Source organism: Thamnophis sirtalis, unplaced genomic scaffold, assembly GCF_051295495.1.
Source record: "Thamnophis sirtalis isolate CommonGarterSnake01/CBP01778 unplaced genomic scaffold, rThaSir2_p1.2 scaffold_3, whole genome shotgun sequence".
In the NCBI taxonomy this organism is placed as follows: domain Eukaryota; kingdom Metazoa; phylum Chordata; class Lepidosauria; order Squamata; family Natricidae; genus Thamnophis; species Thamnophis sirtalis.
In genome coordinates, this window is record NW_028261383.1 from 23,420,848 (window position 1) to 23,435,304 (window position 14,457).

The window sequence follows — 14,457 nt, forward strand, 5'->3', positions numbered from 1 at the left end:
GTGTGTTGCCAAACTAGAATTTCGACTGATATTTTTCTTACAATCTGGACTTTGATATGGTCTCTCCCTTGTGTGAGTCCTCTGGAGTATTCATTATCAGTTTGGACTGTTTGCGGCTTCTGCCACATTGGAACAGCTGGGTAGGGCTCTTCTCTGGTGTGAGCCTTTCTGTGAGCAACAGGGAAGCTGTTCTGACTAAAGCTTTTGTTGCATTTGGACACTGATATGGCTTTCTCCAGGGTGGATCTGTTTCTTCCAGATAGTCTACATTTTGTCCAGCTCAAAACTCTTTTCCTGGTTTTGTCTTCCTTATCTGTAAGCTGCCGGGGAAGAAGAGTTTTGGGGATTTCCAGAAGAAATAACAAGATTTTGATTGCTGCCTTGGTTTCCTTTTCATTTTAATGCTGCTTGTGATTCAGTTCTCCAGAGTGTTCTCTTTGGCATTCTTTTGCCTATAAGATTCACATAAAAGGATTAATTTAATGATGGCTTATAAAATGAATGCACAATATTTTTTTAAAAAACAGATCCAAGGGCATCCATTAAAATAAAACGCAAAGATGCCAAAATGCTAATTTAATCTCTTACATTCATGATTTACATTTTCAATATACATGTCAAATACCCATTCAGTTATGAAATTTGTTGATTTGGGTCAATCATGAGTTCATAGAATTCCAAAGATTTATCATCGAATATACCTGGAAGTGCTGGGGACAGATTATACATATATACATATCCGTGTTTCACCGAAAAGACAACTCAGTTTTATTTTCGTTTTGGGCCCCAAAATAAGCACTAGGTCTTAGTTTCAGGGCATATCTTATCTGCTTACCTTACGATCATTACAGCCAGGCGGCCCACGCCTTGACACCTGTCAAGGCGTGGGCCGCCTGGTGGCGCAGTGGTTAAATGCAGCACTGCAGGCTACTGCTAGATCAGCAGTTCAGCGGTTCAAATCTCACCGGCTCAGGGTTGACTCAGCCTTCCATCCTTCCGAGGTGGGTGAAATGAGGACCCAGACTGTGGGGGCAATATGCTGACTCTCTGTAAACCGCTTAGAGAGGCCTGAAAGGCCTATGAAGCGGTATATAAGTCTAACTGCTATTGCTGCTATTGCTATTGTTGCACCGCCACCTGACTTCTTCTACAGCTGCTCACCGCTAGACACCGCATAGCTTATCTCGCAGTCCATGCAAGCTATCTCCAAACTGTTTCTCAGCTGATTTAAAAATAGTTAACTTCTGGAGGATTATCTTTTGAGGAAATGATGTTTTAAAAAGCTATCCTTTCCCCTTTGGCTAAACTCCTCTAAGCGCACTCCAACCATTTCCACTTGACTTCACTTTCTTTCACTCTTGCTTCCCTTCTGAGAAGGCAGAGAAGAATGTGAGTCAAGTATGCGTATGTTATGCTGCCGCTTGTAGCAGGATGCCGTGTGGCCATTGCACCATTACCACAGATGAATCCGGGGCCCAATGAAAATTGGGGCTGCTTCCAGGACAAAGTCCTGAGACCAAATGATATACGTCCTTCCCTCCCTCCCCAACATGAGGTTCAGAGGTCTTCAAAAGGTAAGGAGGAAGAGGGTGTGAGGTCTGGGGGGGTGGGAGCCTGGTGCAAGGGGAACCTGGGTGAGGGAGTGAAGGGCCAAGAGGACACAAGGGTTAGGATACAGAGCACAAGGGTGTCTTGGAGGGTGGGGGAGGCCTGGAGATGCCTATGGCAGGCAAGCCTGGCTCTGCGCAAGGCCTCCAAGGGTTTTCCCCAGCTCTGAATAGACAGTGTTCTGCTTAGCGACTCGCACATTTGATTAATGGCTGCCTCAGGGTGAGAAGGGGGATTTGGGTCGTAAAGGAAAGCAATTTCATTTAACAGCCGTTGCAATATGCAGCCGTAATTCAAGGCCCATCATAGTTATATCTTGAGGACAACATTTATGCTCTCTACGGAATTCTGGGGCTCAAAATCTGGGTGAAACCAAGGTAGAAGACTGAAATTCCACATGTGGAAATTCCATAATCAACATACAAAAGCTCCATCCAAAATTCCGTCTTGAGGAATTTTTCCTACTTCTGCAAAAGGATATATGCAGATAACTAGAAATTAGTAGTTAGCCATTTTCCATTTTCCTTTTCTTTCCACCTACAAATTTAATCCTGACAAATGTTTGAGCAAAATGAATCAGGCCAAAATTCAAACAATCAATTTCTCACCTACACTTTCAATGGGAGATCACAAATGAAATTCAAGTATTCTCAAATTTCATCTACTTTAACATCTAGTTTTCTTCATATGGATTACCTTGTGTGCAATAAGGGATGATTTATGTTTGAAGCAATGTCCACAGACCAGATATTTAAAAGATTTCTCCACGGTGTGAGTCTTCTTGTGTATCACTAGGTGGAAATTCTGACTTGACACTTTTTCTACAGATAAGACATTCAAAATGTTTCTCTCCTATAGTCTAACTAAGTTGGAATTATCACTGAAACATTTCCCACAATCAGCACATTCAAAAGGTTTTTCTCCTGTGTGAGTCCTTTGATGAATCACCAGATGGGAATTTTGACTGAAACCTTTCCCACAGATACAGCATACAAAGGGCCTTTCTCCTGTGTGAGTCCTCTGGTGTATCACCAGGTGGGAATTCTGACTATAACGTTTCCCACAGTCAGAACATTCAAATGGTTTCTCTCCTATGTGAGTCCTCTGGTGTCTCACCAGGCTAGAATTAGCACTAAAACTTTTTCCACAAACAGGACATTCAAAGGGTTTCTCTCCTGTGTGAGTCCTCTGGTGTATCACCAGGTGGGAATTCTGACTATAATGTTTCCCACAAACAGGACATTCAAAGGGTTTCTCTCCTGTGTGAATCCGCTGGTGTTTCACCAGGCTAGAATTATCACTAAAACTTTTTCCACAAACAGGACATTCAAAGGGTTTCTCTCCTGTGTGAGTCCTCTGGTGTCTCACCAGCCTGGAACTCTGACTAAAACTTTTCCCACAATCAGGACATTGAAAGTTTTTCTCTCCTCTGTGCATGGTCTTGTGTCTCAGGAGATGGGAATTTTTAATGAAACCTTTCCCACAATCTCAATATTCATAAAGTTTCTCCCTTCACTTTTTCATGCACTATATCCCTGAGTTCTGCATAATCTGCTTATTCCTTCTTTTGGCTATCAGCTGCTGGAGGAGGATCAGAATTGTATGGTTTTCTGACGGAATGGAAAATATTCTTATTTCTGGCTTGATTTTCTTCCCTTGTCAACGTTGCTTGTTATTTTCAGTTATCCAGAGCGTTCATCGCCATCCTTTTTGTCTGTAAGATTCAAATAAAAATGTAACTTTAATTGTTTATAAAATTGTTAGAGATGATGTGAAAAAAGAAAAATAGTATAGACCACTTTTGCTTATAGAAGTCCTCAGCTGCATATAAGAGAAGAAAATACTATCTACAACCCTTCTGGTGAAACCCAACTCAAGTAGTCCTTATTTAAACTACTGCAATTGGAACTCATATTTCTGTCACTAAGGAGCTCAATCATTAAGCATCATATCACATGAAAGTGCTAATTTAGATCTGTTCCTCTGTAGTTGTTAAGTAAACTACGGTGGGTTGTTCAAGGCAATTTCATATGACTGTGACTTGCAATTTCCTGCCAATATATCCACTGATTTTGCTTGTCAGAAGCTAGCTGGGAAGGTCACAAATGGGGATCATGAGTATGCGATGCTGCGGCCACCACATATGTGCAACTCTTGGCAGAACCCGAATTGTTGCAACTCCCTTTCCTGCACCTTCAAAACCACACACTACTGAAGTGTAGTCACGGAACAAGTGCTAGGATTACCGCAAATGTTGTGGACCATGTGCACATCTGTTTCTACTGTGCCATTTGTCTGAAATGATATTTGGTCTCCTGTTTGATCAGGGCGTTGGAATAGAACACCTGCAAGATCCCTCCCAGCTCTGTCACAAACCCTCCAATGATGGGAGCACCCACAACCTCTGGAGGGAAGCCATTCCCAAAGAATCCACCTTCACTTGGAAGAGACTTTTCCAATCTTCCCACCGGGAATAAAATTGCAGCCACCAGTTTCACAGCGTGCAGCACCAGTGGGCTTAAATTCGAGGAGGGAAGGAACCTGCAGGAGCAGCAGCTGAGATGCTTCAGCCCAGTTGCTTCTCTGCTTCCAGGACTCTCCTCCCACCCGCCCTCAACTCACCTTCCAGCTGCTGCTTCAACCATGGGAAAAGCACAAAAGACGCTCTGCGCACCACTCTTCTCCCATGAGTGATCCGGAAGAGGAAGTTCAGCTGTTCCCAAAGGTGCTTTTTTCAAAAGGCAACTGGACTTTCTTCTACTTTTCCCGTCGCTTTCCAACCTTTCTAGCAATTCAGTACTCGATGGTTTTAACTCCTTTAAGCTCAACCACAGGTATTATCCGCTTTCTAGGCACAGGTGTTCCCTGTTTGAGCACCATCTCCAGATAGGAGGCAGAAAAACACCCTTCTTCAGTTTCTACCTAAGGCGTTTCCAACAGGTTTCCATTGATTAAATGCTATCAAGTGGTTTTTCACTTCCAGCAACTGATCTTCATAACTTAGCCTTAAAATGGGATGCTGCTCAGCTTACGAAGATTAGCTATGTGCCAAGCCCTAAAAGTTCATGAAGGTTTTATAGAATTACACTTCAGCTTTCTTAGGGGTGATTCTCAGTGGAGATCAAAACCTGTCAGCCTCTGCTTTGCTGCTGCTTCGGCTGCCATTGAAACGGGGAGGGAGGGCATGGTATTTGGGAGGGGACTGCTAATTGTGCTGGAGGAAGATTCTGGAGTTTCTACTGTCCGTCTTACTGCGCATGCGGAGGAGGGTTTCCGCCAAGGCCAAAGGCACTGACATTCCATCTTGGTGATGCCTTTCAAAGTTATTTCGCACCTGACACTTGGGAGAATTATGATTGGACTGTGCATGGGATGCCAAGGGGTGGGGAATGGGTTAATCTATATATCATTTGCTTTCGCGCCTAAACAATCAGACTTCGCTTTGCTACGCTTCTGTTCATTTATAATTAGTAAAAGTACACTTGGTTTCTATCAATGGAGTCTTGTGGTTTTCTTTCCTGATTATCCAATGAAGAAGTGCTGACAAAACCTCTCTAATACCCCAACACTTTATGACTGATTTCCTGTCGCTCCCAAGGTTTTAGGGCATGGCAGCAGCATCAGGCCACACACTCCAGGGGAACAAGCTTCACTCCTGCTGGCCAGGGCTGCATCCAAAAGCATCAACCATCAAGCTTCATTCTTGGAGGAGGAAATTTTATATCTGCTAAAATGCCAGGTATACATTCTGTAAAGTTACTTGCACTGACGTCTCCCATTAGATCACACAGAGAAACATACAGCAGGGCATAGAAAATGGAGCCTAAGAAGGATGGTCTGACTGCGTACATATGGTAGAAGAAATATTCCCCCCACCCCCAAAAAAATGTAAAAAAAGAAGCAAAAATAGAATAGCCCATCAAGCCACATGGCCAACTGATCACCAGGCTAATCTTTTTAGAAAGACACCCTGCAATGCCATTTTTAATGCACATTTAATAAGGCATGGATGGGGAGGATAGTGGATTTTGGTTCTGGATGCAGTTGTATGGAGATAAGAGAATAAAATAACCCAAAAGGGGATTATTCACCTATACTTTCAGTAGATCACAAATGAAATTCAAGATTCCTCTAAACCCAGCTTCTTTTCCTAATATAGATTACCTTGTGTGCAATAAGGGATGGTTTATTCTTGAAGTAATGTCCACAGACTAGGCAATTCAAAGATTTCTCTCGGGTGTGAGTCCTCTGGTGTATCACCACATTGGAATTATCACTAAAGCTTTTCCCACAGATAGGACATTAAAATGGCTTCTCTCCTGTGTGTGTCCTCTGGTGTCTCACCATATTGGAATTATCCCTAAAACGTTTCCCACAGGTAGGACATTCAAAGGGTTTCTCTCCTGTGTGTATCCTGTGATGAGTCACCAGGCTTGAATTCTCAATGAAACCTTTCCCACAGATAGGACATTCAAAAGGCTTCTCTCCTATGTGAGTCCTCTGATGAGTCACCAGGCTTGAATTATAACTAAAGCTTTTCCCACAGGTAAGACATTCAAAGGGCTTCTCTCCTGTGTGTATCCTCTGATGAGTCACCAGACTTGAATTCTCAATGAAACCTTTCCCACAATCAGGACATTTAAAGGGCCTTTCTCCTGTGTGAATCATCTGGTGTCTAACCAATCTGGATTTCTTACTGAAACCTTTCCCACAATCAGGACATTCAATGGCTTTCTCTCCTGTGTGACTCTTCTGGTGTCTAACTAAGTTGGAATTATTACTGAAACATTTACCACAATCAGGACATTCAAATGGTTTCTCTCCTGTGTGAGTCCTCTGATGAAGCAGCAGATGGGAATTTTGACTGAAACTTTTCCCACAATCCGGACATTCAAAGGGTTTCTCTCCTGTGTGCATGATCTTGTGTCTCAAAAGGTGGGAACTTGTAATGAAACATTTCCCACAGTCAGGACATTCAAAGGGTTTCTCTTCTGTGTGAGTCCTCTGATGAGTCACCAGATTGCCATTCTGACTGAAACCTTTCCCACAGATAGGACATTCAAAGGGCCTTTCTCCTGTGTGAATCCTCTGGTGTGTCACCACAGTGTAATTATCAGGAAAGCTTTTCCCACAGATAGGACATTCAAAGGGTTTCTCTCCTGTGTGCGTCATCTTGTGTCTCAGGAGGTGGGAATGTCTAATGAAACGTTTCACACAGATAGGACATTCAAAGGGTTTCTCGCCTGTGTGCGTCATCTTGTGTCTCAGGAGGTGGGAATGTCTAATGAAACGTTTCCCACACTCAGGACATTCAAAGGGTTTCTCTCCTGTGTGAGTCCTCTGGTGTCTCAACAGATTGTAATTATGCCTGAAAGCTTTCCCACAGATGTGGCATTCAAAGGGCCTTTCTCCCGTGTGTATCCTCTGGTGTGTCACCAGGTTGGACTTATAACTAAAGCTTTTTCCACAGATAGGACATTCAAAGGATTTCTCTATATGAGTCTTCTGGTGTATCACCAGGCTGGAATTGTGACTTTCTCACAATGAGGACATTCAAGGGGTTTTTCTTCTTCTTCTGGTGTCTCATGAGATGGAAATTTCTAATGAAGCTTTTGTGGCTTTCTTCTTGTGTGAAGATGCGTCGATGAACCACAAGGGAGCTGTTGTGATCATAGTTTTTGCCACATTCAGGTAATGTGTATGGCTTTTCTCTTTCGTGGAGCCTCTTGCGAATTATCAGCTGTGATTTGCCATCTGTGCTTTTTCCACAATAATATGACTGAAATTGAAAAAAAGAACCTGATATAAAATGGATTATGTATACGATGTAAAAGACCCGGACAACAATCTATGGAACTTTTGCACAGCTGATATTCTTGAGGAAGTCAAAAATATGGACAATGCCTTGTTTAGGGTGCTTTCATTCAAGCCGTCTTCTTCCTCACAGGGAGAGGCCTGCCTGTTCTACGTGGCTTTAATATGGATCTTTTCCAGATATTTGCCGCTTTTACTGAATGATATATAACCTCGCTTCACTTTTCATGTAATGTATCCTTGAGTTCTGCATAACTGCTTATTCTTTATTGATTTTCTCTCTTTGGTCTAACAGCTGCTGGAGGAGGAACAGAACTATACGGTTTACTGAAGGAAATGGAAAATATTTTGATTTCTGGCTTGATATTCTTCCCTTTTCAACATTAATTGTTATCTATAGTTGTTCCAAGTGCTTTTATTTCCATCCAGTTTGTCTGTAAGAATGAAAGAATAGTGTACCTTTAATTGTTTATAAAATTTAATTGGTTAGAAACGATGTGAAAAAAGGCGAAAAGTATAAACCACTTTTGCTCATGAAGTCCTCAGCTGCAAATAAGAGGAGAAAATAGTGCCTACCACCCCTCTGGTGACACCCCCACTCAAGTAGTCCTTACTTAACCTGCCGCAATTAGAACTGATATTTCTGTCACTAAGCAGCTCAATCTTTAAGCATGTCACATGACAGTGCCAAATTACATCTGCTCCTCTGTAGTTGTTAAGCTAATTACGGTGGGTTGTTCAAGGCAATTTCATATGACTGTGACTTGCAATTTCCTGCCAGTATACCCACTGATTTTGATTGTCAGGAGGTAGCTGGGAAGTTCACAAATGGGGATCATGAGTGTGGGATGCTGCCGCCATCATAAATGTGCATCTTTTGGCAGAACCTGGATTGGTGCAACTTCTTTTCCTGCACCTTGAAAACCACAGTCACTGCTGACATGCGGTCACGGAACAAGTCCTAGGATTACCACAAATTTTATGGACCAGGTGCACATCTGCTTCTACTGTGCCATAGCAACTTTGATGGCTCAGGGAAAAAGTGGTAAATGAGGACAACCTGCACAACCAAAGATGGATTAAGCACAATTGAATCTGGTTAATACGTGGATGGGAAAAGAAATACCATATTTATTGGTAAGACATGGAAGTAAGAAAACTTGCAAATGTTATTCATCTGTCATTTTCAGTCAAAATCCAAGTTTGTAACATGGATTACAAACTTATCAAGAGGGCAACATCAATTTGATATTGACTAATTTGATTCTGCACCTAATAACTGCAGCAAGACTGTTGGCGCAATATTGGAAAAAGGAAGACTTGCCTACAATCCAAGAATGGACATTGAAAGTGACAAACTTAGTCGAGATGGCTAAAATATCGGCACATCTTAAAGATCATTCAAATGAGAGATATAAACGAGACTGGAAAAAATGGATTGACTATATACAAAATAAATATGGGACCAAGAAATTCCAGTTAGCCTATGCTTAAGATCAGAAATGATTTAAACTGTTAAAAGCTAGTTCAGTAAGAAGAAGCTAAGGTCAATGTAGAATGTCATTAATTTCTTTATTTCTTTTTTCTCAATAGATTTTAGACTGTGTTAGTTAAAAATCCATACCGTGTACGGGTTCTGGGAAGTCGGGGGGGGGGAGGGAAGGAGGAGGGGGGGTTGGGGGGGTGGAGGGAGGGAGGGGCACACAAAAAAAATTGTACTTCAATGTCTTAATGATTGACAAATGATGAAATATTTGTGTGTGTGTTTTTTTAAGAAATAAAATAAATATTTGACAGTGACAGAATTAAATCAGCTCTGAGCCTCAATGAACTTTGCTGGCTTGGGAATTCTGGGAGTTGCAGTCCACACCTCTTGCTGGGTTGAGAATCACTGACGTACTCTATATGTAAATATTAAGAAGTGGACAGAGGGGTATATTGATCTATAAGCCAAATGTTGCAGCAAAACAAGATCAAATATTTTTTTAGCTCTTCACTGATTGACAAATAAAGATAATTTTCAGAACAAAAGTGGGTAAGTGATATATAAGTGATGGAATAATTTGTGGAGTGTTAAGGCTGCCATAGATTGTTCACATAGTAGATAATGTTATAATAAATATGCTGAAAGGTTAAAAAAAAAGAGGGCAACATCAAGTTGTAATGGGAGATTTTAACTGTCCTGATATCAACTGGGAGACCAACTACAGCTAGTAGGAGATTGAAAAGATTCTTAACCTACTTAACAAACAATTTTATCATCGAAAAGGTAGAGGAGGGAACTAGGGGAAAAATTGTACTCGACCTAATTCTTACTAATAGAGAAGCGATAGAAGGAGTTGAAGTTGTTGGAACGTTGGGCAAGTAACCACGTCTTACTGGAATTCAATATAATCCAAACACAAGCAATAGAATATAGTCCATGAAGGAATCGAACAGGATCGCATCAAATGACACAAAGTTGGCAGGAATAGTCAACATCACAGAAGCTAGGCTTAGGAGAATAGAATCTCGATAGATTAGAACACAGGGCCCTACCTAACAAAATGAAATTCAATGGAGGGGGGAAAGGGGATTTACACTTGTGCAAGGAAAACCAAATGTACTGGTATAGAATAGGTAGCACTTGGCTCAAGTAATAACTATGAGAGGAACCTTGAAGTCTTAGTGAACAATCATTTAGATATGGGCCAACTGTATATTGCAGCGGTAAAAAAAAAAAAGTACTAGGCTGCATTAACAGAGAGATAGAATCATGATCATGTGAAGTACTAGTATCAATTTATAAAGTGTAAGACCACACTTAGAAAATTGCAGACAGTTTGGTCACCATATCATAAAAAAGATGTTAAGACTCTGGAAAGAAGGCAGAAAAGAGCAACAAAGAGGATTAGGGGGCTCGAGGCTAAAATATAATTAAGAGGTTGCAGGAATTGGGTATTTCTCATCTAGTGAAAGGAAGGACTAGGGGTGACATGATAGCCATCTTCCAATACTTGAGGAGTTGCCACAAAAGAGAGAGGGCGTCAACCTATTCTCCAAAGCCCCTGAAGGCAGGACAAGGAACTGGATGGAAACTAATCAAGGAGAGAAGCAACTTAGAACTAAGGAGAAACTTCCTGACACTAAGAACAGTGAACCAGTGGAAGGTTTTCCCTTCAGAGGTTGTGGGGGCTCCATCCCTGGTGGCTTTTAATCAGAGACAGGACAGCCATTTGTCTGAAATGATGTTGGGTCTCCTGCTTGATCAGGGCGTCGGAATAGAAGACCTGCAAGGTCCCTCCCAGCTCTGTCACAAACCCTCCAGTGATGGGAGCCCCCACAACCTCTGGAGGGAAGCCATTCCCAAAGAATCCACCTTCACTTGGAAGAGACTTTTCCAATCTTCCCACCAGAAGGAAAACTGCAGCCACCAGTTTCACAGCGTGCAGCCCCAGTGGGCTTAAATTCGGGGAGGGAAGGAACCTGCAGCAGCAGCAGCTGAGATGCTTCAGCCCAGTTGCTTCTCTGCTTCCAGGACTCTCCTCCCACCCGCCCGAAACTCACCTTCCAGCTTCTGCTTCGACCATGGGAAGAGCACAAAAGCCGCTCTGCACACCACTCTCCTCATCTGATCCGGAACAGGAAGTTCAGCTGTTCCCAAATGTCCTTTTTTCAAAAGGCAATTGGACTTTCTTTTTTCTAGTCCTCCTGTCACCTTCCAACCTTTCTAGCAATTCAGTACTCGATGGTTTTAACTCCTTTAAACTCAGCCACAGGTATTATCCGCTTTCTGGGCACAGATGTTCCCTGTTTGAGCACCATCTCCAGATGGAGGCAGAAAAAAAAATCTTTCTCCAGGTTCTACCTAAGGCGCTTGCAACAAGTTTCCACTGATTAAATGCTATCAATCCGTTTAGCAAGTGATCTTTGCAACTTAGCCTAGTGAAATGGGACGCTGCTTAGCTTAGCTCCTGGTTGTGACCCATTAGAAATATACTTGTGTGTGTGTATAAATTTAAATTTTAAAAAAGCCCTGAGAGGAATGAAAGAAACTGAAACATCTCCTATGTGTTGGGAAGACAGAATTACATTATGTCACTCCCACATTCATCGAAATACTGCCAATTGCCATTTCTTTCATTCTCAAAAACTGTTGAGGTTTCCTTTGTGGGCTTTTATTATTTGATTATTTTTACTTATTTTCCAAAGGCTCATGATGGGTCTTAATTAGCACTTCCAAACCTGTCAGACATGTGTAATTGATTTTATCCTGCTATCTATTGCCTCTAGCCTTCCTTCCTTAATGGAACTGTATTGTTTCCACTTTTTTCCATGACTGGGGAGAAGGCATGTCCTGTCCTTAATCCCATTACCTGGAGGTGAAGTTATTTTGCTTGTGGATAGGCTGGCCCAGGATTTCTTAATGAGCATCTGCTGAAGGCTATTAAGAAAGACAGGAAGGGGTGTTACTTTCTGCCCCTAAGAATGTGTTTCTCCATTTCTCCTTTGGAGAAATATAATATTCTACCTCTTTTAATATCCCTCAAATATTTCATTCGGGGGGGGGGGGATTCCCACAATTTCCCCCTTTTACGCTATATATATTTACATATATTGCCCAACCTATGAACCATTAAAATGGTCTCTGTACTTTCTCTATACCTGGCAGAGCATGAGGGATATTTGCCTGGCATCCTTACTAGGGGTCTATTGAAATGGGAGGTGATTTTGCAGGCTACTGGGACAAAGGTGGAGGGAGCAGAGGATTCTCATGATTATGGCAGTGGCCCCCAAAAGGAGTGTTTTCCACTCAGGAAGGGCAGAAGTTCTTTTAAATAGAAATGTGATTTTCTTTGCCAATTCTTTTAAGATGTCTGATGTCACCTTCTGTGAGCTTTTAGTCAAGTTTAAAGCAAGCATATGTCCCAACATTCTTTGCAGCCATGATTGTGCCTTAGCACATAATCAAAGGCTGCCCATTCCCAAGGATAGTTTTCTGATCCTGCCTTAGTTTATTGCATCCAGGATTTGTGAGCCAAATTAAGATCAGCTAGTGTGCAAGCCAGGCTATGAATATTTTTGACGTTGCACACTGAGTCCTGGGATTCCTACTAATGCAGTGGATAACCAGTGCAAAATATTTTGCTTTACTGGGCAACTGGTCAGCATCATTTGTGAGTCACAATCAGGACGGGATTTTGAAATCTCTTTTCTGCTACCTCTTTAGGGAGGAAATTGACTGAGGGGGCTCTTCCACTCCATGGAATTGGCAGCCGGGTAGGACTACTTGGGTCTTAGTGCTACAGAGCAAGAACCAGCCAGGGGAAGCTTTATATCAGGGGTCCTCAAACTAGGGCCAGCGAGCCAGACACAGCCGGTCAACACAATATATCCAGGTCATGCAGTGGTGGGATTAAGCCCCGCCCCCTCATTTTCCATCCACTCCTTGTGTTGGCGGCTTTTCCCACCACCCTCAGCATCCTTCCTTCAGGCATCAGCCTTATATAGACATTGCAGAATCTGGCCACAGATCTACGTACTTCTGCTCATTACTGCTCGCAAATGTAAGGCCAAAGGGCATGGATTGGTAGGTGGGAGAGGGCATGCTGGCAGAGGGGTGATGCGGTGGGTGGATTGATGTGTGCAGGGTGGTAGGGGAGCGTGCAGGAGATTGTGGCTTCAGAGCCCTCCCCGGGTGTTTCCTAAAACTGCCTTGCCCTGCATGGGAGACCGTGGCATTGGAACCTTCAATGGGTGTTCCCCAAAGCCGTTTCCTGGATGTTTCCCAAAGCCAGTCTGGTTTCTGAGGGAAGGGCATGGGAGATTGCAGCATCGGAGCCCTTCCCTGGTGTTTTCTGAAGCCAGCCTGGCCTGCAAGGGAAGTGTGCGGAAGATCGCCAGCCAGACGACTCTGGAAGTGATGCATTGGCCACTCACGGGCTGGATGCAGGGCCTGAGGTTGGAGTGGAGGGAAAACAGGCAGCCCCTGTGGGAATGTTCCATTGGGGAATTGTGTGCTCTCCAGCCTCTTGCCCATCTCTGCTTCGAGGAGCCAGAAAGCCATTGGAGTCTTAGCCTGTGCCTTTCGGGCCGGCCTCTTGGTTTCCACGGTGGCTTGGGACATCTGTTGCACGCTTGTCCTTCTGTCTGCCTGGGGCCTCGCATCTAGCCCGCGACTAGGGGATGCATCGCCCAGTGCAGCACTTTTCTCTGAAGCCAACCTGCTTGCCCACCCGCTAGCCGGACTGGCAAGGAAGTGGCATGTCACCTTGCAACCATCCTTATCGTCCTCCTGCCTGGCCGAAAATTTTTGGAAACAAACAGAGGCTGCTGGAGCAAGGGAGCTGCAGAGCAGGGATCCCAGGGCTGCAAGTCCCAAGGCAAAGGTAGAAGAAATGGCTGTGTGGCTGTGGCGGAAAAAACCAGAGCAACAATTAAGCAGCATGGATGAAAAGGTCCAAGCGAGACAGCAGATCTCAGCGGTAACTGAACCCACCGCACCGATTTTCTCCTTACACCAATTGGCTTAATGGGCTCAGTTAACGGGGAAAGCAGCTGCCGCCTCACTCGCACCTTCTCATCCAAGCTCTCAGATGTTGCGCTGACTCTTTCCGCCACAACGACCCACTTTTCTTCCAATTCTAGCTATGCATTGGGGCAGTGGCTAGAGTGCAGTACTGTAGCCCACTTCAGCTGACTGCTAAGCTGCAGTTCGGTGGTTCAAATCTCACCAGCTCAGGGTTGACTCAGCCTTCCATCCTTCCGAGGTGGGAAAAATGAGGACCCAGACTGTGGGGGCAATATGCTAACTCTGTAAACTGCTTAGAGAGGGCTGAAAGCCCTATGAAGCGGTATATAAGTCTAACTGCTATTGCTATAAGCAGCCACGGGGGGTGAGCACAACGGTTTCCTTGCTCCAACCAGCAGTCCCTCCCCGTGTCAAAAAGCTGGCAGCCGGGCAATGGGAGGCTAAGGACAGATGTGAGATGACATGCCATTTCCGAGCCAGTTTGGGCATGGACCAGAGAGCTGTGCATGGAAGTCATACTCAAA

At 43.6% G+C, this 14,457-nt stretch overlaps 1 protein-coding gene across 1 annotated transcript; it reads right to left on the reverse strand.

Annotated features, from left to right (window-relative positions):
• Positions 1-2,460: 2,460 nt before the first annotated feature.
• On the reverse strand, positions 2,461-8,261 carry LOC148047599 (uncharacterized). Its single transcript, XM_087711139.1, has 3 exons — positions 8,209-8,261; positions 5,976-7,129; positions 2,461-3,083 (listed from the first exon to the last, which is right to left on the reverse strand). Exons 1-3 carry the CDS (start codon positions 8,259-8,261, stop codon positions 2,461-2,463), a joined length of 1,830 nt encoding a protein of 609 aa, XP_087567265.1.
• Between the last annotated feature and the right edge of the window lie 6,196 nt (positions 8,262-14,457).